This window comes from Candoia aspera, chromosome 4, assembly GCF_035149785.1.
Source record: "Candoia aspera isolate rCanAsp1 chromosome 4, rCanAsp1.hap2, whole genome shotgun sequence".
Lineage (NCBI taxonomy): Eukaryota > Metazoa > Chordata > Lepidosauria > Squamata > Boidae > Candoia > Candoia aspera.
In genome coordinates this window covers 36,853,806-36,879,413 of record NC_086156.1, presented here as the reverse complement: position 1 = coordinate 36,879,413, position 25,608 = coordinate 36,853,806, and the positions used below count along the sequence as shown (strand labels likewise).

The window sequence follows — 25,608 nt, the reverse complement described above, 5'->3', positions numbered from 1 at the left end:
CTACCTATATATGCAAATGGAACTCCAAAGGTAGTATCTGTTGCACATGGTCATTGCCTAAAGCTATTATATTTGAAGAATGATATAATCACAGATGAATGTATTTTAGCTTGGATGGATCTGTCCAAAGTCCGAAACTATGTAATTCCTGTGTTGGTTACTTCTATTATCATTGTCAGATTTGATAGTTAGTAAATACTAATGCTAATGTTGGTGAATGCAGTTTTTGTCTTTAAGTCTTAAATACAGGTAAATACACTTTATATCCAAATTTAATATGTTGTTGTTTGGATTTCATGTTAAATAAACATATGAATGTAAATTTATTTTAAAATATGTCACTTAATGTTAATAACTGGTATGTTCAAGAAGAGACCCTTCATTTCACAGGTAAACTGAATATATAAATATTCAAATAAATAATTAGATGTGAATTACTTCATAAGTGCTTTCATTCTTAGTCCTCAGAATAAAGAGTTTAGATATAATCTGTAAAGAGGTATCTGTTGAAACTGCTTAGTATTGCTCATCATATTTTGTAGAAATCCTTTTCCATTTATACTTAGCATCTAGGAGTCTTAATTATGCTCACTTTTGATAACAATATTTAATACAATATATCAAGAGAACTGTTACTTGATGGGATGATATAGGTTTACTTTTTATACAACTTCTGTATATTCAGTTAATTCTTTTTAATTAGATGATTCATTTTAGGGAGAAACCCAGTATCAAATATAGGCAGTGGGAACAATATAAGTGCAGGAGTTCTTCCTTGATAAATTAGTGTTTAACATCAGATTTTACATTGGGGTATTTGGAAACAGAAAGTAAAGTGACACCTTTTTAGGCAGTTGACATCATTGGATTATCTCATGCAATGTTGCAGGGACCCCAAAATGGCTGCCATTTTGCAAGATTGCTAAATCCTGTGAGATTTCAGGGATTTCACTCTTTCGAATACCAAACTCTTGCATATATGCCGCACCTTCCTTTAATGGTTCAGGCAACATACATGGTTGTTTTAGTCATGCAAAGTTGTCAACATTTGGAATTACTAACACATGTTCACTGATTCTCAACCACCTGAAACAGAAGATCAGTAATGACCATCAGAGCATTGTTCTGTAATGTCAGTGAGGATTATTGTAATAATATATAGAACAATATATAGAACAAAGCCTTGCTAAATGAAATCTTATCTATATTGGGGCAGATGCTATTTCCTAAATAATTAGGAAATAGCTGGCATCTTGCCACTCCTGGCAAAGTAGAAATAATCTCTACATACATGTGAGCTGATAGTTACACAATTTACTTGCTGTGCTGGGTTATCTACTCTTCCCAAAAATCAATCAGCACACAAGAGCTCTTTTCCTGAAGCAAAGGGTTCTGTAGACAACAGCAAGAAGGGAGAATCTCCAAGACCTGAGTTACTTTCCATGCACAGCTGTATGAAACTTGGCTAATGGTTGCAGGATCTAATGGGGAAAAAAGTGTCAAGTTTCTCAGTGGTGCATTCACTGTGCAGGTTATCCTCCTCCTTTCATATTCGAGTTGTAACCACATAAGAAAATGGACAGAGGCATTGTCACTGATTAATTGCTGCTAAAATGTGATAAAAATAAATTCTGTTAAAATAAAATACTGTTTTAATATTGTATTTCACCAATAAGCTTTTTGTTTGTTTGTTTGTTTTCAACAAACAGTGATCAATTATTCTAGATCAACTGTATTGGAATAATACATTGTGGCATTCAGTAATTTGTTATTTCGAATAATTAGATAGTTCCTTCATTGTTTTGCAGACAAGGCAGCTAGTTTGTTTCTCATCTATAGGCAGACTGATCTATAGAGAGAGTAAAGACTCCATTTGTCTAAACAAGAATTATAATTTTAATTATAAAGGCTAGTTTTACTTAGCTTGCATTTCTCCTATAAGTTAGTTAAGGAAACTTCCAGAAATAATGTTTAAATATGTATGTGTATTTGTTTTTTTTCCAGTGAGGAAATGAACGTACTTTTGAATCCTGAATACCTGGAGCACGATGCATAGTATGTTCAGTAATTTTCACTTGTTCTTATATTTATGTACCTGATTATTGTAATTATCATTCTTATGAAATAATGTAATTTCTTTCAGTGCAATGTTCACTCATCTAATGAAAACAGCAGAACATTGGTTTTCAACCTATGAACATGACAGTCAAAAGGTACCTTTCATAAGTAAAAAATATTTTTAAAATTAATTCAGTATAATTATTGAATGAGAGTAAATAATGCCATTTTTAAAATATGTTGTAACAACATCTTTGAAGATGTCTTGGGCAACTTAAAATTTTCATGGTAAACAATTAAATTTTATAGTTCCATATTCTTTTGTGGCTATTGTACCACATCAAAACAAAACTGCATTAGTCTTTTTGAGACAGATCAATAATCTGATCAGATCCAGTATGTCACTGTGCTGTTTATTTATTTATGCAATTTATACAATTTATAGGCTGCCCTACTCCCAGAACTCTGGGCAGCTTACAATTAATAAAAATTTGTTTTTTTATTTTTTATTAAAATAAATATTAAAATAAATAAATATTAAAAATTGTTACAAAAGACAAAACAAAATAGGAATCCAACACAACATATAACCAGAAAAGAAACCCATCCAAAGATCTCACCTTTCATTCTGCCCCAAAGCCTAGGAAAATAGCCAGGTCTTTAATAGTCATCAGGATGGGAGCCATATGGATCTCTGGGGAGTTATCATTCCACAAGGCAGGTGCTGTGACAAAGATGTTTCCTGGGTCCCACAAGACGACACTGTCTAAATGATGGGACCTGGAGTGCATCCACTCTGCCTGATCGCATCAGATGGGCAGAAACAACTGGAAAAAGGTTGTCTCTCTCATAATCAGGTCCTATGCCATGAAGGGCTTAAAAGGTGATAACTTGCACCTTGAATTGCACAACAGCCTCACAGAGGTTCCTGTGACTCATCCTTCATCAGCAGGAAACGAGTCACTTTAAACAGGGCCGTCAGGTGATTATCATTAGAAATAATAAGAGTGGAGAAATAACTGTGTTCACCACCCTTATTGCTGCAATGTGATCCCAACTACGCACCTTGCTCGTGTTCAGTCAGACTTGGTTTTCATCCTCCTCCATCTGTTCTTCAGACATTTCTTCCGGCACTGCATCTCCCTGAACATCTTGGAAAACCAAGGAGCAGCCTTGGATCGGCACAAAGGGAGAGGTTGCATAGGAAAAATCTGATCCTGGGCCTGGCTACCTGCTCATTCCTTGGCTAAACTAAGGCCTCTGTCAAACTGGGAAAACCTCAAGCTCCTTCTAGAACCCCTCAAGGCCTATAAGTTGCCTGGGACAGGCTGATCGGACACACCGTATCTCACTGAGTGGGAGGGTGGCCCAACAAGCTGAAAAACAAGTAGTTATCTGATCAATTTAAAACGAGAGCATGCCACAACTGCCTGAGACAAAAAACAGATCTAAAGTACAACTCCAGTATGTGTCAGGCTTTCAATAATAATAAGCCACAGATCAGTGGTTGCCATTGAGGCCATGAACTCCTGAAATGCAATAAATTGATGTCCCAAGGACCAGTAGCCTCAGGGTCTCCAAAACCATCCCAACATCAGAATCTAACAAGAGTTGGGGATTAGTCCCAGAGAAAGAAGAAGGTATGAGGGCAATGGCAGAGAGGAGCAAGAGAGAGATCCACTGTTACCTTACTCAAAGCCTCATACACCCACTCAGAATGTGCATTGGAAGGTATACTGGTGCATACTTCAGATAATGGAGCACCAGAAAACTTGTCTATTTCCATCTCTTCACTTGAATTTGAAATTGGATATTATGGAATCCCCTAGCTGCATTTCTAATGTATAATATCATAGCACTTACATGTTTGTATGGAAGGGGACAATCTGCTCTTAATGTTGTTGACTTACCATATTTTGATTGCAGACTTTGTGGATTGATAAATTTAACAATGCCTACTACTTTCTAATCTAGAATCCTAAATGCAAAGTTTTCTTTGTCTTTACAAGAATGTTCAGCTGCAGGGGATATATATTTATGCATCAGCAATCATGATTACTTTTTGTTAAACTTTTGTGTGGGCATCTCAGTTAATAATTCATTTAAATTTATCATTTTTGTTTTTGTCCATTTTTAATAGGAAAAAGATGCTGTGATGACCCCTATTCCATTTGCAAGACCACAAGATTTAGGTCCATCAATAGCTATTGTTGCAAAAGTTAACCAGATCCAAGACCATTTGCTAAAGAAACATGACACTGAGCTCTACATGCATCTGAACAGGCTTGAGATTGCACCACAGATTTATGGACTGTAAGTATTTTGGTTTGATTACTGTTTAAATACAGGAAATGTTAAAATGTTAAATTTAAAGCACATCAACAACTTTCAGTGATGTCCATCTGTCATTTGTGTTCCCTCTACTGTCATATTTCTCGATATATTCCAGAGTTCAAAGCTATCAAAGTTCTGCTAGAGCCAGAGTTGCTTATGCTTTTACTCTTTTTTTTGGGGGGGGGGTATAATAACAACCCCTTACTTCCAAATTTAGACAGACATTTGATGATCAATGGAATAATGTTGGTATATGTGTTTAAGGGACTATAATAGCTGTGATTGCAACAAATCTTACATCAAGAATTGCATTCCCTCATTTCCTCAGGACAGTCTGTGGAGCCATGTGCCTGAAATTCACAGGTTCAGTTCCATAAGCGAAGAGAGCTGCCATCTACTCTACTCTACTCTTTATTTTTCTTTCTGATATATCCTCAGCTTTTGCTTTCATCTTTATACCCATCTCACTTTCGAGTTCTCCATTTAGGCAGTCTCCACCTATATGAAATTAGATGCTAAGTGTTTAAGTTTGCCCACGCCTACCTTGATTTTTTAACATGTCATTAAAATATAGGTTGAAGGGAAAAAGAAGGATTGCACAATTGGCAGCAGGAGTGGATTTATTATTCTTAAGTCCAGGAAACAATTTGCAATGTCCTTCTTCTGTTGTTATTTTTTAGCAAGCAAGCAAGCAAAAAGCCTAGTGTATAAGATAGAAATTCTAGCATTAGCCAGCTGTGTTCTGTTGAAGCATACAGATTCACCTTGCTCATTGCCTATCCCCCCGGCAAAGCAGTACAGATGGCTGCATTAACTGTTAGTGTTCATAGTAAAAATTTTCCAAATAAAACATCATAAGAATTATAAATGAATACAGATTGCATCCTGTATGTATGGTTAATGGCTACTAATGTTTATCTTGCTTAGTATAAAATAATATAATGTTTCACAAATATCAGCATTTTATAATGTTAATTAAAAGTAAAATATTGTGCTCTAATCTCTCTACATAAAGAACATTTTAGTAGGAATAAGATACAGAACAGAGTTAAGGCAAAATTACAGTCTTTAGCAAACATACCCCTATTAAGGTTGAGTAAAATACATAGTACATAGAGTCCTAGTGCCTGTCTTATTTAGATTTTCCAGAAGTTTTGTAAAATGCACACAACAGAATGTATTTTAGTTTATGTTTTCCATGAACCTATATAAATTATGCACCTGGTTCAAAACTATGTTCAGTCAGATAATTAATTGATCGATGTTGGGCCAGTTACAATTTATCAACTTAATCTATTTCATATAGTTATTTTTGTGATAATTAATTTAGAGGAGAGAGCATCATGTATGCCATTTGAGTGCCCAAAGGGGAAATGGCATATAACTCTAAATAAATAAATGATAAAATAGATAGAAAAGTTGTGGTTGAAATGCTAGTACTAACAAATTAGAGTTTAATAAATTGAGTCCACATTGTTCAGATCTGACTCAGACATAATGGTTAGCTGCCATGATTTTGCATTATGGAAATGAATCTGGAACAAGAGATGGACATACCTTTCTTCTAAATTTGCAGTAGAACACAGTTTGTTGTTTCTTCTAAACCAGTGATTGCCAACCTGTAGACTGAAAACCACTGGTGCATGATAGTACTGTAAGTAGTTTATTTAAATAAACAGTTTTAAATGGCCCAAATCTTGGAAGGTGCTATGTTGCTAGCCTCTTGTTTTTGTGAAGGTCATATCTGCCAATCAGATGGTGGGGGTGAAGGTCATTTATCTGCCAATCAGATGGTGGGTGTTGTATACTACCCATAATAACTTTGGGTGGCATACAACATTCAGAAGCTTTCAGTAGTATAGAAGTAGTCTGCAAAGAGGAAGAAAACACTTCTCAGTGAACGTGTTATTTCCTTTGGAAGTGGTTATTGAAAATTGGCATTTAATGGCAGCTTAATGCTCATCCTGATGCCCTCAACACATTTTTATTATTCACTGTTAACCACAAAACATATACAAATGTTTACTCCTCTCCTGAATAAACTGACAGGTGAGATAGGTAGGAAGAAACTATAGTAGCTATGCAGGCATTCATATAAGTAGAGGAAGGTGACAGAAGGCAATGAGATGAATGATGACCATCTGTTGCGTAGGATAATTAATTTTACAATTGGAACTTTATTTACAGATAAGTGCCTAGTGATTTGTAATTTGTCATTAAACTTACCATTGCAACAGAATTTCACTTGAAACTTCAAATGGAGTAATGTATTAATGCTTAGGTCTAGGCATGCTTCAGAAGTGATTCAGAAGTGTTTTAGACCTTGTGCAAGTACAACAATCTCTGCTATTCATTATAGCATGAATGTCTTTCAGATTTCTGCATGAAATCAGAAAGAAGATCCTGCTGCTTCAAAAGGAAACTACTTAGCACAGTTAATGCCTGTGCAAGTTCTGAAACAATTCTGAATTATTTGCAATGTCTGCACAGTCCTAGTGATATAACATCTCTCTGCACAATGAAAAAAGTCTCAGATCTTTTTGTTTCTAATAATAAGTAATATATGGTAATTTTTATCTGTAGTATTGTTAAAACTTAAATAATTTTTTCCTGCAACGAATGTTTGGATTATTTCCTAAATGTTAGTGGAAAAGGATGCTATTCCTGATTCAGAGTGAAAGAGGTGTTTTTGCTAAAAGATTAAGAAGGACAAAGAGATTGTGAAAAGTTTTCATATTTCTATATTCAGTGGTAGTGTAAAATCACAGGGTAACTTAACAGAGTTAGAAGAAGCCCATTTTAATGATCTTATCTAACCCAGTCTAAAAGAGAATATGCACTAGCTAAACCATTCATACTTGATGGCTATCCATTTCAAGACACTTACTATATCTTACCTCATGTTAAGTCAATCTTTCTTGTGTTAAACCCATACCATTATGGTTTTTCTCAGTAAAATGAACAATTGCCAACATTAGTCTAGACTAGCATTTTTCAACCTTGGCAACTTTAAGATATGTGGACTTCAACTCCCAGAATTGATGCTGGGAGTTGAAGTTCACAAATCTTAAAGTTGCCAAGATTGAGAAACACTTGTCTAGAACAATGCCAGTGAGAAGGTAAAGAAAGTCATAACCGTAGAAGAGGGATGAGAGATGAGGAACAGTATTTTTTTCTCCCATACCTTTACATTATTTAGCAAATTCCATCTCATCAATAAATTCCTATCCCCTACAATAAAAAAGGGATAACAAAAATATTTTCCCCTCCCCAGGGAGGTCAGGGGAAACCCTATATTTTCACCTATTCAAACTACTGAGAGACACATGCAGAGAAATGAGAGAGACCAGAGGCAATAAGTATATAACTCAATCTAGCTTGCATCATTTACTTTGGGTGCTATCTGTATGGGAGCTCCACTGCATTATTACTGATGCTCAGTGCAAGCATGGGGGTTCCTGTACATCTACATGTGATCACAGAAGCATGATGAGCAATGAAGTTGTGCAATATTTGAGTTGGGTTGGTGGGTAACCTCTGCCTGGTCCTCTTGCAGTGTGCTGTAGGTGTGCTGCAATAACTTGTAGAGTGTATTTGTGTGTCTGTTTCCAGGTAATGGAAGATGTGAAGAAAGAGTTGAGATTTAGCTGGTTGCATATTGCGCTAAGAGTAAGCACAGTTCATTCGATAATTTACTAAAGGAAATTATCATTCGATAAAGGAATTATGATACTTGTTTTTGTTTCAACAGCATTCAAAACAGCTAAAAAAATTAATTCCAAGTATTTGCCTATCACAATAGAAATGACAGCCAGTATTCATATAATATAGATTTATGAGGGAAAGGCAAGATTATGACATGGCAAAATATTTGTTAAATCCTTCTAATCATCTGCTTTCTAAACTCTTTCTCTCTCACGCACACACTCCCTTCCTTCCTTCCTTCCTTCCTTCCTTCCTTCCTTCCTTCCTTCCTTCCTTCCTTCCTTCCTTCCTTCCTTCCTTCCTTCCTTCCTTCCTTCCTTCCTAGAATTAAAAAGTCACAGAAAATATCAGGGGGTCTAAAATTACAACAGATTTTATATCCAGTGTACTGTCAAAATTATACAGAGTAAGAATGATTAATGTCTTAGATTAAATGGTATTTAAATGTTAATTTCTCTGACCCTTGGCCCTGATGAGTTATAGTACAGAATAATTATTGTAATCCACTTCACTTTTTGGATTGTGTCTAATATTTGTTGAAACGAAAGTTGAATTAGGCTTATGTTTAGTTGGGTCATCTTTAACTATTCTCTTACCACTCAACCAAAAAAAATTCCATTTTGAAAGACTATAAATTTAAAATAATGGATAAAAATACTGAATTTCAATAACATGTGCACTTGTACAGATACTCCAAGGACTACATATATATTACTATACATCCTCCAGAATTTACCAGCTAACAAGAAAACATCTGCCGAACTTTTCAGACTGTTCTCCCTTCTTTGAGCGTGCCTACTGCAGGCTTTTTCCGGCAAAGCAGGAACATGCTTTGAGAGTACTCCCAGTTTGCTGTGCACATAGGCCAATCAGGAGCACTGTTACAACTCTGGGCTTTGCTTACAACTTTGCCTGTGCAAATTTATGATGGGCTTGTCCAAGCAAAGTGCACAGAGATTTGAGACAGCACTTCTGCTTTGCCTGCACAAGCTTGATCAGCCTTGCAACAGTTTTCAACCACTAAGATGATTGCAGTCCCAGGGAAGTCATAACCCGTATTTGAGGTCCCTTCGTTTAACATGTTGAATGAATCCAGTCAGAAATAATTTATTCTTGATTAATGCAAACTTAGTTTGTTTAATGTATAAACACACCCATTGAAACAGTATGTGGAATTTTGTTAATATGTGTATATAGTCTTTTTTTACTATATATTTGTAAGTATAGAAATTTACACATATCTTACTATATAAAATTGTACTGTCAGTCTTACCATGTGTGACTGTCAGTCTCTTTTCCTGTTGAATATCAGATGAAAAGGATAATACAATTGATATTCTTTATCTACTTTAAACTAAATATGGATTTAGACCTTGTTTAGTAATTTGTTCTCGTTGTGTGTTGAAAGTGATTGGTACATAAGTAGATTGAAAGATGGTTGAAAAATGAGAAGTATCCATTTGAGTTCTATTCTCATGCCACTTAATTATATGCTGAGATGTTAATGAGTAGCACTGTGTAGCTATGAGGATAGAATACAGATTTCTTACGATATTCCTAGATGCAGGTGATATGCTTCTGATCTCTAGCCTTTAGAATATGTTATAGCAAGAGATACAGATACAGATACAGATACATGGCAAGTACAAGCACATCTTAGTAAGTGTCTGGAATCAAAGTTAGGGACAGACTGTAAGTTAAAATACAGTGCACTGGATTATATATATTAGATAGATAAAGGCCCTTGGCCATGCATATGATGAGTTTTCTAAGAGATTCAAATGCGTTTAGTAGACTATTTTTGCTATACTTTGGATTGTTGTTGTGGAAGCAACCACAAAAGGTTCCACCATGATCTCAGAACAGTTATTAACATAAAACTGATCTTTCCTGAACTACCCAGGAATAATGTTATAATTTCTAGTATGAAAAGAAATGACGAAACAGATGTACATAAAAAGAGATACATGATATTTGTGGACAATAATGCACAAAAGGCAAATAAGCCAATATGTTCCATGGAACATGTGGCTTAAATCCAGTTATATAGCTTGCATGGAACTAAAGCCAAACATGTATTTTAAAAACTTGTTTCATTTAGATGTGATGCTTGCTACCAGCATATTAACTATTGCTTTTAGAAGTCATGCTGGCTAAGAATTCTGGAATGGCAATCCCAAAGTTATCTAGGTGGCTGAAGATCAAGGAATGTTGATGTACACACTGGATGTGGGTTATTAGAATAATTTGCTTTCTGTTTGTTACACAGTATTAACCAAGGGAAATATATTCTAAAAGAATGATCAGCACTTTTGACATCAGCTTTTTCAACCACAGTAATTAAGGATCTCTGATTGATTATGTACCATCACATTAGTGTCAGCTCTTAATGACCACATACTGTAGATAGCTTTTGTCCATGACAATCTGTCCCTAACCTGATCCATCAGGCCTTCAAATGGTGCACCCATCACCTCTGTAACTGAGATGAGCTGCTGATCATCATCATCTTCTGTTTCTTTCCACCTTTCCCAGCATTAGAAGCATCCAGTCTTCACATAATATATCTGAAATAGGATAATTTGAGCTTGGTTATTTGTGTCTCAAGTGATAACTCTGGGTTGATTTGTTTGATGATCCATTTGTTTATTTCTTGGCTATCCACAGTATCCTCAGGAGTCTTTTCCAACACCAAATTTGAAAAGTGTCAATACTTTTTCCATGCTGCTTCTCCAAAGTCCAGCTTTTGCTTCCACATAGTGTCACAGGTAATACCATTGCCTGCACTATTCTGGTCTTTGTAGGTATAGACCTATCACGGCATTTTAATATCTATTCCAAGCCCTTCATAGTTACTCTACCAAGTGCTAGTCTGTGGCATATTTCCTGACTGCTTATTCCTTTATTGTTGATAGCTGATCTGAAAAGGCAGAAGCTATCTTGTTGTTGTTTATTCATTTCAGCTTCCGACTCTTCATGACTTCATGGACCAGCCCACGCCAGAGCTTCCTGTCAGTCAACACCCCCAGCTCCCCCAGGGACGAGTCCCTCACCTCTAGAATATCATCTATCCATCTTGCCCTTGGTCGGCCCCTCTTCCTTTTGCCTTCCATTCTCCCTAGCAACAGCATCTTCTCCAGGGTGTCCTGTCTTCTCATTATGTGGCCAAAGTATTTCAGTTTTGCCTTTAATATCATTCCCTCAAGTGAGCAGTCTGGCTTTATTTCCTGGAGGATGGACTGGTTTGATCTTCTTGCAGTCCAAGGCACTCTCAGAATTTTCCTCCAACACCACAGTTCCAAAGCATCGATCTTCCTTCTCTCAGCCTTCCTTATGGTCCAACTCTCGCAGCCATATGTTACTACAGGGACACCATTGCTTTAACTATGCGGACCTTTGTTGTCAGTGTGATGTCTCCGCTCTTAACTATTTTATCGAGATTTGTCATTGCTCTTCTCCCAAGGATTAAGTGTCTTCTAATTTCCTGACTGCAGTCAGCATCTGCAGTAATCTTTGCACCTAGAAATACAAAGTCTTTCACTGCTTCTACATTTTCTCCCTCTATTTGCCAGTTATCAATCAAGCTGGTTGCCATAATCTTGGTTTTTTTGAGGTTTAGCTGCAAGCCAGCTTTTGCACTTCCTTCTTTCACCTTCAACATAAGGCTCCTCAGTTCCTCTTCGCTTTCAGCCATCAAAGTGGTATCATCTGCATATCTGAGATTGTTAATGTTTCTTCCAGTGATTTTAACTCCAGCTTTGGATTCCTCAAGCCCAGCATGTTGCATGATGTGTTCTGCATACAAGTTGAATAGGTAGGGTGAGAGTATACAGCCCTGCCGTACTCCTTTCCCAATCTTAAACCAGTCCGTTGTTCAGTGGTCTGTTCTTACTGTTGCTACTTGGTCGTTATACAGATTCTTCAGGAGGCAGACAAGATGACTTGATATCCCCATACCACTAAGAACTTGCCACACTTTGTTATGGTCCACACAGTCAAAGGCTTTAGAATAGTCAATAAAACAGAAATAGATGTTTTTCTGAAACTCCCTGGCTTTTTCCATTATCCATCGGATATTGGCAATTTGGTCCCTAGTTCCTCTGCCTTGTCTAAACCCAACTTGTACATCTGGCAATTCTCGCTCCATGAATTGCTGAAGTCTACCTTGCAGGATCTTGAGCATTACCTTACTGGCATGTGAAATGAGTGCCACTGTTCGATAGTTTGAACATTCTTTAGTGTTTCCCTTTTTTGGTATGGGGATATAAGTTGATTTTTTCCAGTCTGATGGCCATTCTTGTGTTTTCCAAATTTGCTGGCATATAGCATGCATTACCTTGACAGCATCATCTTGCAAGATTTTGAACAGTTCAGCTGGGATGCCGTCATCTCCTGCTGCCTTGTTATTAGCAATGCTTCTTAAGGCCCATTCAACCTCACTCTTCAGGATGTCTCGCTCTAGCTCACTGACCACACCGTCAAAGCTATCCCCGATATTGTTATCCTTCCTATACAGGTCTTCTGTATATTCTTGCCACCTTTTCTTGATCTCTTCTTCTTCTGTTAGGTCCTTGCCATCTTTGTTTTTGATAATACCCATTTTGGCCTGGAATTTACCTCCAATGTTTCTAATTTTCTGGAAGAGGTCTCTTGTCCTTCCTATTCTATTGTCTTCTTCCACTTCCGTGCATTGCTTGTTTAAAAATAATTCCTTATCTCTTCTGGCTAACCTCTGGAATTTTGCATTTAATTGGGCATATCTCCCCCTATCACTGTTGCCTTTTGCTTTCCTTCTTTCTTGGGCTACTTCTAGAGTCTCAGCAGACAGCCATTTTGCCTTCTTGGTTTTCTCTCTTTGGGATGTATTTTGTTGCCGCCTCCTGAACAATGTTGCGAACTTCTGTCCAGAGTTCTTCCGGGACCCTATCTACTAAGTCCAGTCCCTTAAATCTATTCTTCACCTCCACTGCATATTCCTTAGGAATATTAGTGAGCTCATATCTAGCTGATCTGTGGGTCTTCCCTAATCTCTTGAGTCTGATCCTAAATTGTGCAAGAAGAAGTTTGTGATCTGAACTACAGTCAGCTCCAGGTCTTCTTTTTACCCACTGTATAGATGTCTGCCACCTTTGGCTGCAAAGGATGTAGTCAATCTGATTTCAGTGTTGTCCATCTGGTGAAGTCCATGTATAAAGCCGTCTCTTAGGTTGTTGGAAAAGAGTGTTTGTTATGTAGAGTGAGTTGTCTTGGCAAAATTCTATCAGCCTATGTCCTGCTTTGTTTTGTTCTCCCAGGCCATGCTTACCTGTAATTCCAGGTGTCACTTGACTGCCCACCTTAGCATTCCAGTCTCCTGTGATGAAAATAACATCTCTTTTAGGCGTGTTGTCCAGTACGTGCTGCAGATCCTCATAGAACTGCTCTACTTCAGCTTCTTCGGCATCTGTGGTTGGGGCGTATATTTGGATCACTGTGATGTTAGATGGCTTGCCCTGAATTCGAATTGAGATCATTCTATCGTTTTTTGGATTGTATCCAAGCACTGCTTTAGCCACTTGACTATTAATTATGAAGGCTATTCCATTTCTTCTGTGGTCCGCTTGTCCACGGTAGTAGATCTGGTGGTCATTTGATGTGAAGTGGCCCATTCCAGTCCATTTCAGTTCACTGACACCCAAAATGTCTATCTTTAATCTTGACAGCTCACTAATAACCACATCCAATTTGCCCTGGCTCATAGATCTTACATTCCAGGTTCCAATGGTGTGTTGATCCTTAGAACATCGGATTCGCCGTTCACCACCAGCACCGTCGGCCGCTAGCTGTCCTTTCGGCTTTGAGCTAGCTGCGTCATCACGTCTGGGGCTAGTTGAACTCATCCTCTGTTCCTCCCCAGTAGCATTTTGACCATCTTCCGACCTGGGGGTCTCATCTTCCGATGGTATACCGACATATCTCTGGTTGTACTGATCCATTTAGTTTTCACGGCAAGAATACTGGGGTGGGTTGCCATTACCTTCCCCAGGGATCGCATTTAGTCTGACCTCTCTATCATGACCTTCCCGTCTTGGGTGGCCCTTCACGGTTTAGCTCATGGCATCATTGAGGTGCTCAAGCTCCAGCACCACAACAAGGTAACAATCCTTTGCTGAAGAGAAGCTATCTACCACTTCAATATTTTCATTGTTTCTTTTAAGGCTGGTTGTTCTACCTGTTCTCATTAGTTTGTTCTTCTTTATATTTAATTTTAGTCCCATTTTTTTTCACTGTGCTCCTTGACTTTTATTATTAGAATTTGCAGATCCTTTGCATTTCTGGCTATCAGAGTAGCATAATCAGCATAGTGCCGGTTATTGATATTTCTTCCTCCAATTTTAAAACCATGCTCATCATCTTGCAATCCAGCTTCCCTTAATATACAGTATATTCAGCTTTTAAATTGAATAAATAAGGGGAGAGTAAAGCACTTCTTTGCCAATTTGGAGCCAGTCTGCCTTGCCATGTTCTGTCCAAACTGTGGTTTCTTGACCTGTATATAGATTTCACATGAGGACAAGTTGTTCTGGATTTCTATTTTTCTGAGCATGTTCCACAGCTTAACATGATTGACACAATCAAAGGCTTTTCTATAATCAATGAAGCATATAGTGACTTCTTTTTGGTATTCTTTGGCTCTCTCAATTATCCAGCATGCATCAGGCCTAATGTCTCATGTTCCTCAGTCTTTTCTAAAGCCAGCTTGAACATCTGCCATCTCTGTTTCCATGTAGGGTTTTAATCTACGTTGGTTGATCCTGAGCATTATTTATCTAGCATGTGAAATTAAGGATATTGTACAATAATTTGCACACTCTGTTAAGTCTCCTTTTTTGATACTGGAATGTAGACTGACCTCTTCCAATCTGTTGAGCATTGTGTAATTCTCTATCTTTGCTGACACAGCTTGGTTAGAACTTTTACTGTTGTTTGCCATATTTCTGTAGTCTTCTGACTTGGTAATGATCTAACTTCATCTTCTAGTACTAGAGGTTCTTGTAAGTATGGAATATCTTTTAAGATATGTTGGATGTTCATACTGTACACTGTTTCAGTATACTCCTTTCATCTTAGCTTTATCTCCTTGGCATCGGTTACTTTCCCTTGACTCGGTCCATTGACGTCCTCTAGCATACCAATTCAAGCTTAGAACCTCCTTCTGAGTTCAGAGACCTTTTGAAAGACTTTCCTTGTTTTTCCATGTCTGTTTCCATCTTTGATGTCTTTACAGATGTTGTAATACTGCTTCTTGTCTTTTATAACAGCCCTCTGAATTTTTTTGTAAAGTTGCTTTCTGAGACTTTTTCCTCTCTTTAGCTTCACTTCTCTTTTTGGCAATTTCCACAGTTTGTTCTGACATCCAGTTTGCTTTCTACTCTTTCTTCATTTTTGGCAGTCTCTTTTCATATTCATTCTTAACAGCTTTAAGTTCATTCCATAGTTCTTCTGCTTCTCTATCAATGAGGTTCAGGACTTCAAAGCAATTCCTGATGTTCTCCTTGAAAATGGTGTGTATATGTGTGAGGTTCTTGATCTTTATGCCCCAAATCCAGCAACTCACAGCACATGCCACTAGAGATATATGTAGTTCTTTATTGGGACAGTATCAAACTCTGTTAAAGCCATGAATGGGGCCTACTTCCTCCCACCTTCTCTTTTAAGCCTCCACCCTTCTGCTTCTGTCCCACCTCTTCCTCTCTTCTTCTTTGATGGCTCTCCTCTGTGGTGACAGCTTCTTCTGTTCGTTCTGACAATTAATGGCTGCTCATGCCTCTGGCTCCAAATGCATTCACTTGTTCCCCATCATTCTTCTTCTTCAGCTTTGTGTAGGGCTGGAGCACCCAGTCGCAATTAGCCATTGCAACTGGGTATTCCATCTTTACAATATGTTCAAGATCATATCGTGGAAACTGGCTGGCTTTCTTATTATTATTTAGTTTAACTTGGAATTTGCACATGAGCAGTTTGTGATCTGTTCCACAGTTAGCACCTGGCCATGTCTTTTATGCTATAATTAAGCTCTTCCACCTCCTTTTAGCAATAATATAGTCAATTTGATTTCTATATATTCCCACCTGGTGATGTCCATGTATATAGGCATCATTTTGATTGTTTGAAGACAATGTTAACTATGAAGAAATCATTGGAGTGGCAGAAATTGATAAGTTGGTCTCCTGCTTCATTTTCATTTCCTAAGCCATACAATCCAACAACATTTTCCTCCTTAATATTCCCAACTTTGGCATTCAGTTTCCAATCACAAGTAGGACATTGTACTTGCATGCTTTGTCGATTTCAATTTGAACTTGATCATAAAACTTATCAACCTTCTCTTCTTCTGAATCAGTGGTTGGAGCATAAATTGGATGATCATCATATTAAAGGGTTGTCCACTAAGTCTAATTGATATTATTTGGTCATAATTGCATTGTAGCCAAGTATTGTTCTTGATATACCCTTCCTAACTGTGAAAGCTACACCGATCCTTCTTTGTTTTTCATGTCTTAAGTAGTAAACAGTGTGATCTTCTTGCTAAAGCGTCCAATCCCAGTCCATCTCAATTCACTGATGCCCAAGATGTCAATTTGTAGTCATTAATTTATTTAATCTTTCACTGTGTTGAGCTTTCCTATGTTCATGCTACTTATGTTCCATGTTCCCACTGTGAGTCTGTCTTTGCAGGTTCAGATTTTCTTTTTCTGTATGGCAACATCAGCAACAAAAGGCCCCAAAGGCTTAATTTATCCATGTCAGAACACCATTAGTGCTTCAAAATATCCTCACCTCTTTCTCAGTAATAAGTTCAGTGCCATCCAACATGATGGGCCCATCATCTGGCACTATATCATCAGTCATTTTGTATTTTATATCCAAGTAGTTTTCTTGGTAAAAATGCAAGAGTGATTTACTATTGCTTTCTCCTGCACAGTATAAATTGATGTCTTTGCCGTTGTCACTAAAGTGATCACCCACCTCCAATGTCTTCCTGGATTGTTGCTGCCCAATATAGGTGCCTGCTTGCTTTAGCTGGGCAGCTGTGATGACCTTTATGCTTCAGGTGATCCTGCTGGAAATATATACTCTTGGCATAAACTTTCCTCATCCCTTCCAGGAACAAACACCCGCACACACACACCACAATGAGGCAGCACAGCAGGATTTGGGGGAGGGGAGTTCAGGGATCTAGTCTTGCAATAACTGACTTCCGAAAGTTGTTAATACCAACTCTTAATAACTCCTATAATTTAAACATAAATTTGCTCACCACATCAACTAGTGATGACTACATGAACAATGCCCTGTCCCAGGCCAAGCACACACAAGCACATGGCGAGGTGGTTGCCAACTTTACTAAATGGTTTTTGCAAAGTAAATCAATGAGTGGCAAGAAGATGCGAGCACGAACACACACACACAGGCAGTAGAGAAACAAGTCTCCCAGAGTTTAGCAAGCTTGCCTTAAAAGAGTTCCAGTCCAAAACAACAGCTAGAAGATGGTCAGGCGTGTCCAAGGGTCAAAACTTTGTAGAAAGTTCATCAGTCGGTCCAGTTCCAGAGTCAGGGCCATGAGGTTTGCTGGCGGGTCGTTGAGGTTAACGGGTGGTGGTTGTCAACGGAGAGACTTGGGCGCTCTGCTCTTCTAACATAGCAGCTCATTTGGAAGGGAGAGGCTCCTTTCTTGCGAGAAGCCTTGCAGAGCGCCTCTGCTCTACTCTCTTCTCCACACGGGGAGCCCTTGCGCTGGGAGGGAGGGGCAGCTGAGCCTCTTCATCTTCAGAGAGTGGCAGCAGCTGCACCTGCTGGTCACCGGACACAGCCCCACCTCCTCTGCCTGCAGTTCATCTGGTTACTCTGGAGCAGGCTGCTCGTTGTCGGTCTCTTCCTCAGAGTCTGAACTCACCATGACAAAGCAATTTTACAGTATGTGGTCATCTTGGCAACAGTTAAGTAGTAGTTTCTTTATTACCTTCTTCAAGGATTTTTTCTTTTTTACTTCTCAATATACCTTATAGTCCTGGGATTTTCTGGTGGCCTCTCATCCAGGCAATAGCCAGATCTGACCTATTTTTTTTTTTAATTAGTTAGTGATGCTTGCTGTGAGTTTTATATTTTAAGGTTGATAAAATTAGAACTTTTAAATCCACGAGTCTGAGTACAGTAGAGATATTAGATTAAATAATTCTGAAGGGTTTGATGTGTTTATTATTTTTATTCTTTTTTGCTGTACACCGCCCAGAATCACTTCTTGTGAGATGGGTGGCCATATAAATTTAATAAATAATTAAAATAAAATAAAATAGGAATTGGTTTTGTGTTCCAGAAAGGAATTATGCTCATAATCCATCAATACAAAAATCTACACCTGCTTACTCCATGCTAAATTTCAGCAGGCGTGTCAGAAGATAATTTATTTTCTTAATAATGTTAAGATTGATTAACCCTAAAGACATGGAACCATTGCAGCCCTTTAAAATACAGCTGCACATTAATCTGTATGTAGAAACATTTTGTTTACTTTTTGCTCCATAACTCCCTCTCATTAATGAGATTGCATGGGAGAAGCTTTCATGAGAACTAGTCTGCAAACTCCTTGATCTGTTTTTTAGTTCACACTTAGATTTACTGCACATTCCCTTACATATAAAGTACTTCTGTCAGAAGATGATGTATCCTGATAAGTTGAAAGAGCCAACAGAATGTTTCCTAACAACATGCTAAAGTGTATTAGAACCAACAATGCCATCTACAGAGACATACTTTAGGTTTGTCATTTGCTCCTTTCAAGAATAAGCTTGGTATTTAAACTTGTTTTAAAATGGCATTTCTAGAGTAAATGCAAAAGAAAATAATTTTCATTTTTATAATCTGAGGAATATATATAAGGCCTGGAAATGATGAACTATACAATTGTCAATTTGTTTGTTTGTTTGTTTGTTTGTTTAATTTCTATAGCCGCCCATCTCAACAAGTGACTCTGGGTGGCTTACAATCATAAAAACCATAAAACAGTTAAAATAATTGAAAACAATTAAAAGTACAAAATAAACATATGTGGTCACCAAGTAAACAGTTTGTTTCAAGATGTACTGTTAGATTTGAATAATCACATGCCAGCATAAGCAGAGCACTTACGTAATGGAGAAGTTCTATCCTCCACAAAAGCAGTCTTGTGAATGGCACTACTGTTTAGAATGGGTGAGCCATTCACGTGGGTCCGTTTTCATTAATCTTGTGGTGGCAGATCATTTTTCCATATCTGTCAGAATGATAGAAACTTTAATGATAACCTTGTTGTAGTCATAGTGAGACTTAAAAGCATTAAATGAACTGTATTTGCTCTGTGTTAGGAGACTGACTTACAAATACAAAATGCAGGCAGCATCAATAGCTGAAATGATCAGCGCTTGGATTGGAGAAACAGAACAACTCAGAATGGCGTTTACAGTTATGAGAAAAGATTTTACATGATGTTATGAATAATCTGAGGCCACATGCAGACCCCAAATTGTTACCAAATTGTCGTTTTTAATATGACACGGGAGAATTATTAAATACCTGCCTGGAGGGTCATCATATTAACTACATTTAATTTTAATTCTATTTAAATGTACACAAATCAAACTTCATTTCTTTTTTACCCAGTCACAAGGACTGCATTCAAAGTGGACCTCTTAGTATGCTAGTCAAAAACCCGATGTGGCCCTCAGCTAGGAAGGAGGCATATACCAATATTGGTATGTGAAACACCATGGAAATTTCCTATACAGAATGTAAGCTTTGTTGCCCTGATGTTAACCAGGATAAAGACAGCTGCAAGGATACACAAGTTTTTATCAGCATAATAGTTTGAGTCTGTTAGGAGTAATTTAGGATACCTCCAACCTGTCTGACAACCAGTACTTGCCAATAATATTTAGTTGTGCTTAGGAATTATTCATATGGCAGTGAATATGGCATTATTCATATTGGCAATGTATGTTTTTGTGCATCAGCAAAATGTTTATAAAATTTTAATCTGTTGCACGGTAGAAATAAAATAATAGGCAGTAAAAGAGAAAAACCATTCTCTTTTCTGTTTCTACTTCCTTAACAATTGGATATTAATAGGCCATTTGGCATAGTAAGGCACAGCTGTCAGGTTGATGAATAGATCTAGCTCATAAGTTTAGGAGTTCAGTTATAGATATTGAGTGATATGTGTGATAAGCAGCGGGACCACTCCAAGAAAAAGAGGCATTGTTTTGTATCTGTGTATCACCCTTGTTCAGTCATTGTTTGATCACTTGATAGCACGTAAGAATTCTTTGGCAGCTGTAATGATTAGATATACCAACTACGTAGATCCTTCATGATTGAAAAACAAAAAAAGATTTCATCAGCATGTCCAGCAATTGGAAATTATGTCAATTGATTCCAACATACCTAGACGGTAGTACAGTGTTTCTCAACCTTGGCAACTTTAAGATGTGTGGACTTCAACTCCCAGGCTGGCTGGGGAATTCTGGGAGTTGAAGTCTACAGATCTTAAAGTTGCCAAGGTTGAGAAACACTGTGGTAGTATGTAGGTGAAGTCTGATTGTTTACACTGCCTAAGAATTCCAGTAAATCTGGATGGTGCAGATTGAGACAAGCTCTGTTTTGAGACCTTGTGGTTTTCCTAAAATTTGCCCACAGAAGATTTGCATAGCCTTTACATTTGTAAAAATATGATACATTCAAATAACAATGAAATATGATCTGGCCTGGCTATCCAAAGACATACTGTCTGTTTTCTTTTCTGCATGATGATGTTCAGAGAAGCTAATTTACAAGGTCATGGGAAACAGATATTTCAGAGAGTTCTGTGAGGCATACTGCAATGGTTGTGCAAGGTTTTTTCACATATGCAAGAAAACATGCATCATGTATTGCTAAACATTTGGGGTATATGTTTACATAGCTTTTGTGCCAGTGGTGAGCCTCTGAACGGGGCCTCCAAATTGGGCTATTCAAGCTTGCCAGTGACATCACCAAACAGCTGTGTTACATTCTTCTTAAAATAGCATTAAACCTTTACATTTTAAATGATTTTTTTCTTTGCAGGGAACTAGAATACATAATAAGCATCTGCTGGCTATGCAATTAATGTCATTTGTAAGGAAGGACCTTCATGATGCACTAGGGCTTCAGCACTCTTAAATTATGATTCCTTTATTGCACTCATGGGATAAATTCTATATCCCCCAGATGCTTATTATGTATCTTCTATGTCCCTTAATTCCTATTAGCTGGATTAGCAGTTGTTGTGGATGTGAAGGTTTATGGTAATTTAACCGGGATTGTTCCTGCAGATCAATAAATAAACTTTGGAGAACTTAGCCATCTGTATTATCTTTCAACTTTGATGCATTCAATGTGCTACTAATTTAACAGTATGTAAAAAAATGTGTACTTATAGATGTTTGGGATATACACATTAATATAACTGATTTAAAATATGTAGCAAAAAATACTTAATGCTAATGGTTAGACCACCACATTGCAGTGGAAATCAATAATGAATCATTTGTTACAATTACTGTTATTACTCCCAGTAGTTAGCATCCATACTCTATTACATGGAGATCCCAAGCATTAAAAACAAAAAGGACTGGCTCTTTAACTTTCTCATTTTTATTTAAAATATATGAATTGAACTTATGTTTGAATGTACATAACACCTAGTTACGATTGGGTTTTGAATTTTTACCTATAGTGATACTGAACCCAAGAAAGAATTTGTATCATTCATGGGTACAGCTTCCACTGGCTACAATCTATAATTTTCTTATTATTTTTTTTTAAAGAATTGGAAAGAAAAGCTACATATATAAAATAAGTAGGACCTATGTCAATTTTCTTCAGGATACATCAGTTTCAGATCCTAGACTGCCAATTGATCACATCTGAGAGACTTTTCAGTTGACATACTGTATAATTGTTGAGGACGTTCACTGAAATGCGGGCCCTGTCTGCGAAGGAGTTACATCTGATGGGATCCAGGAGATGAGCCTTTTCTGCCATGGCACTCACCCTATGGAACATAACCCCTCCTGAGATGAGATTGGCCCCATCTCTCCTGACCCTGGGGAACACAAGGGAATGGTAATTTGATTAGATGGCTCTGTTCTATATAATCTGATGCCCTCTCTTCACCTTTTAAATAATATTAATTTTTTGTACTTTTGAAAGTTTAAAATATTGTTTTTATGGCTGTTTCTATGCCACCCAGAGCCACATCACATGAAATGGGCAGCCATATAAATATGATAAATAAATAAATATTTGTTTAGTTAAAATTGAGATTTATTTTCAAATCCACACCCAACTGCAAACAATGTCTTTGGGTCTGTCATTGTCTTTCAAACTTACCTTTACTGAAAATAAAATAAAATGGAAATTCATGTGCCATATATTCCTCCTTAGGCTTCTGGAAGAAACACAATATAAAAATAAAATAACTGGCTAAAAAATAAATACTTTAGGGGGATTGCCTTGCAAGGTAGGCTGTAGAAATCCTAGCTTGCATAGAACACTGGGTGAACACTGTTCGGGATAAACCTAGGAACTTGTACATGGAGCATACTTGCTTTGGTTTCAGTTGTGGCATATTGGCCAAAATTTGCCCAAACTAGCTGGTACTTCAACAAAACTTTTATTGTGGGCAGTGACCAGATTTAATGATAGTTCTATAACAGCGTTACAGAAGTAAATAAAAAATAAGGTAAAAATGTTCAAGCAATTTAGATAAAGGAAGAGAAAGAAAAAAGATAAGAGAGAAGTAGAAGACTAAAATAAAGCTGTATAATGGAAATATGTAAAAAGACAAAAATTGCAAACTTAGATAACGATTAAATGAATAGAATCCTGTATAGAAATATAGTGAAATATGAAAATGGTAATATGTCCATTGCTAATGTTGTCTAGAAGTGCTGTGTCAGGCCACTATTAATGGAAAACGTATGGCATCAGTATAGAGCAAATTACATTATTTAAATTTCCTTTTCAAACTCAACATTCTGGAAATAACAGAAAAGGGTGGAATCTACAAAAGCCCAAAACCTCACAAACACCATTTTGCATGACAAAATGGGAACAATCACAACCTGGAAGCAGTTAAGGTACAGAAAGTGAATCTCTCTCTCTCTCTCTTGCTCTCTCTCAATACAAAAACATAGAAAAAGGCAAATATTGGAATACAAAGAAAGTAAAAGAGAGAAGAATAACAACTTAATACAAAAAACAATACTATGTAGATTCTATTCAAGTCCTAAAAACCATATTCCAGGTATCTAAATCTGCCTTTCTCTGTGATATATTCTATGTGAGGGAGCCATTCTTGCTTAAACTTAGGCTTCTGTTGTGGATATATATTGTCAATTTTAGTTTTAGTCTTCCAGTCTGATACTGTAAGTAAGGTATCTCTTTTCCAGTGTTCTGCTAGGTTTATTCTTGCTGCAGTAAACATATATCTTAGTAAAACGTTATATTTTCATTTATGTTTTCTGGTGTTATGCCAAGTAAAAACATCTGTGATTTCAGTTCAGTTTTTATTTTTGAAAAGTTTTGGATTTTTTGATGCATTTCTTTCCAATACTTTTGCATTATTTGCATGACCACCACATGTGATAAAATGTTCCTTATTTGTTATGGCATTTTGAACGTTTGTTATATGCTTTATCTATCTTACCAATTGTAGATGTAGCTATATACCATTTGTAGAACATTTTATACCAGTTTTCCCTTAGATTACAGTTTGGAGTAAATACTTTTTTTTCATAGCTTCCTATTGGTCCACCATAATTCTCTCAAATTTTGCATCCATTTTATCATACAGTTCTTAATTTGTTCTGTCTCTGTGTCATATTTCAGCAACAGTTTATAAATATGTCCTAGTAGATTATCTTGGTTTTGTATAAGCATTTCAAAATCTGTCATCTTTCTCAAAATGCTTTCTTTTCTTTTAAGATCACTTTTTATTTTTTTATTTTTTTCAGGTTATTTGCAAATACATTAACCATGTTAAATTCCTTTCCTAACCTCTGATGAAGAAAATTTTGTGAAAAGAGAAATTTTGTGAGTCTTTTGTGAGATAACAAAAGACTCAGTGAAATACATAGGAATCTGACAGGAAGTAATAAATATATTTCAAAATAATACAACAAAATATGGAAAGAAATAAAACAAGATCTTGAAAGATGAAGAAGTCTGAAACTGTCCTGGCTAGGACTTACTGTCAAACTTAAAATGAATTGTTGTTTTTTATTCGTTCAGTCGCTTCCGACTCTTCGTGACTTCATGGACCAGCCCACGCCAGAGCTTCCTGTCGGTCGTCAACACCCCCAGCTCCCCCAGGGACAAGTCCGTAACCTCTAGAGTATCATCTATCCATCTTGCCCTTGGTTGGCCCCTCTTCCTTTTGCCTTCCACTCTCCCTAGCATCAGCATCTTCTCCAGGGTGTCCTGTCTTCTCATTATGTGGCCAAAGTATTTCAGTTTTGCCTTTAATATCATTCCCTCAAGTGAGCAGTCTGGCTTTATTTCCTGGAGGATGGGCTGGTTGGATCTTCTTGCAGTCCAAGGCACTCTCAGAATTTTCCTCCCACACCACAGTTCCAAAGCATCTATCTTCCTTCTCTCAGCCTTCCTTATGGTCCAGCTCTCGCAGCCATATGTTACTACAGAGAACACCATTGCTTAAACTATGCGGACCTTTGTTGTCAGTGTGATGTCTCTGCTCTTAACTATTTTATCAAGATTTGTCATTGCTCTTCTCCCAAGGATTAAGCGTCTTCTGATTTCCTGACTGCAGTCAGCATCTGCAGTAATCTTTGCACCTAGAAATACAAAGTCTTTCACTGCTTCTACATTTTCTCCCTCTCTTTGCCAGTTATCAATCAAGCTGGTTGCCATAATCTTGGTTTTTTTCAGGTTTAGCTGCAAGCCAGCTTTTGCACTTCCTTCTTTCACCTTCATCATAAGGCTCCTCAGTTCTTCTTCGCTTTCAGCCATCAAAGTGGTATCATCTGCATATCTGAGATGGTTAATGTTTCTTCCAGCGATTTTAACTCCAGCCTTGGATTCCTCAAGCCCAGCATGTTGCATGATGTGTTCTGCGTACAAGTTGAATAGGTAGGGTGAGAGTATATAACCCTGCCATACTCCTTTCCCAATCTTAAACCAGTCTGTTCCATGGTCTGTACTTACTGTTGCTACTTGGTCGTTATACAGATTTCTCAGGAGGCATACAAGATGACTTGGTATCCCCATACCACTAAGAACTTGCCACAATTTGTTATGGTCCACACAGTCAATGTTGCGAACTTCTGTCCATAGTTCTTCCAGGACCCTATCTACTAAGTCCAGTCCCTTAAATCTATTTTTCACAACCACTGCGTATTCCTTAGGAATATTAGTGAGCTCATATCTAGCTGATCTGTGGGTCTTCCCTAATCT

General features: G+C 37.3%; 1 protein-coding gene across 4 annotated transcripts in view; it reads left to right on the top strand.

Annotated features, from left to right (window-relative positions):
- TBC1D5 (TBC1 domain family member 5) overlaps window positions 1-25,608 on the top strand; it is a 273,988-nt gene that overhangs the window by 159,178 nt on the left and 89,202 nt on the right. For all 4 annotated transcript variants that reach the window (XM_063303859.1, XM_063303858.1, XM_063303861.1 and 1 more), the window contains exons 11-13: window positions 2,005-2,055; window positions 2,144-2,213; window positions 4,199-4,371. In XM_063303859.1, coding sequence (XP_063159929.1) covers window positions 2,005-2,055; window positions 2,144-2,213; window positions 4,199-4,371 — 294 coding nt within the window. The remainder of the gene's footprint in view (window positions 1-2,004; window positions 2,056-2,143; window positions 2,214-4,198; window positions 4,372-25,608) is intronic.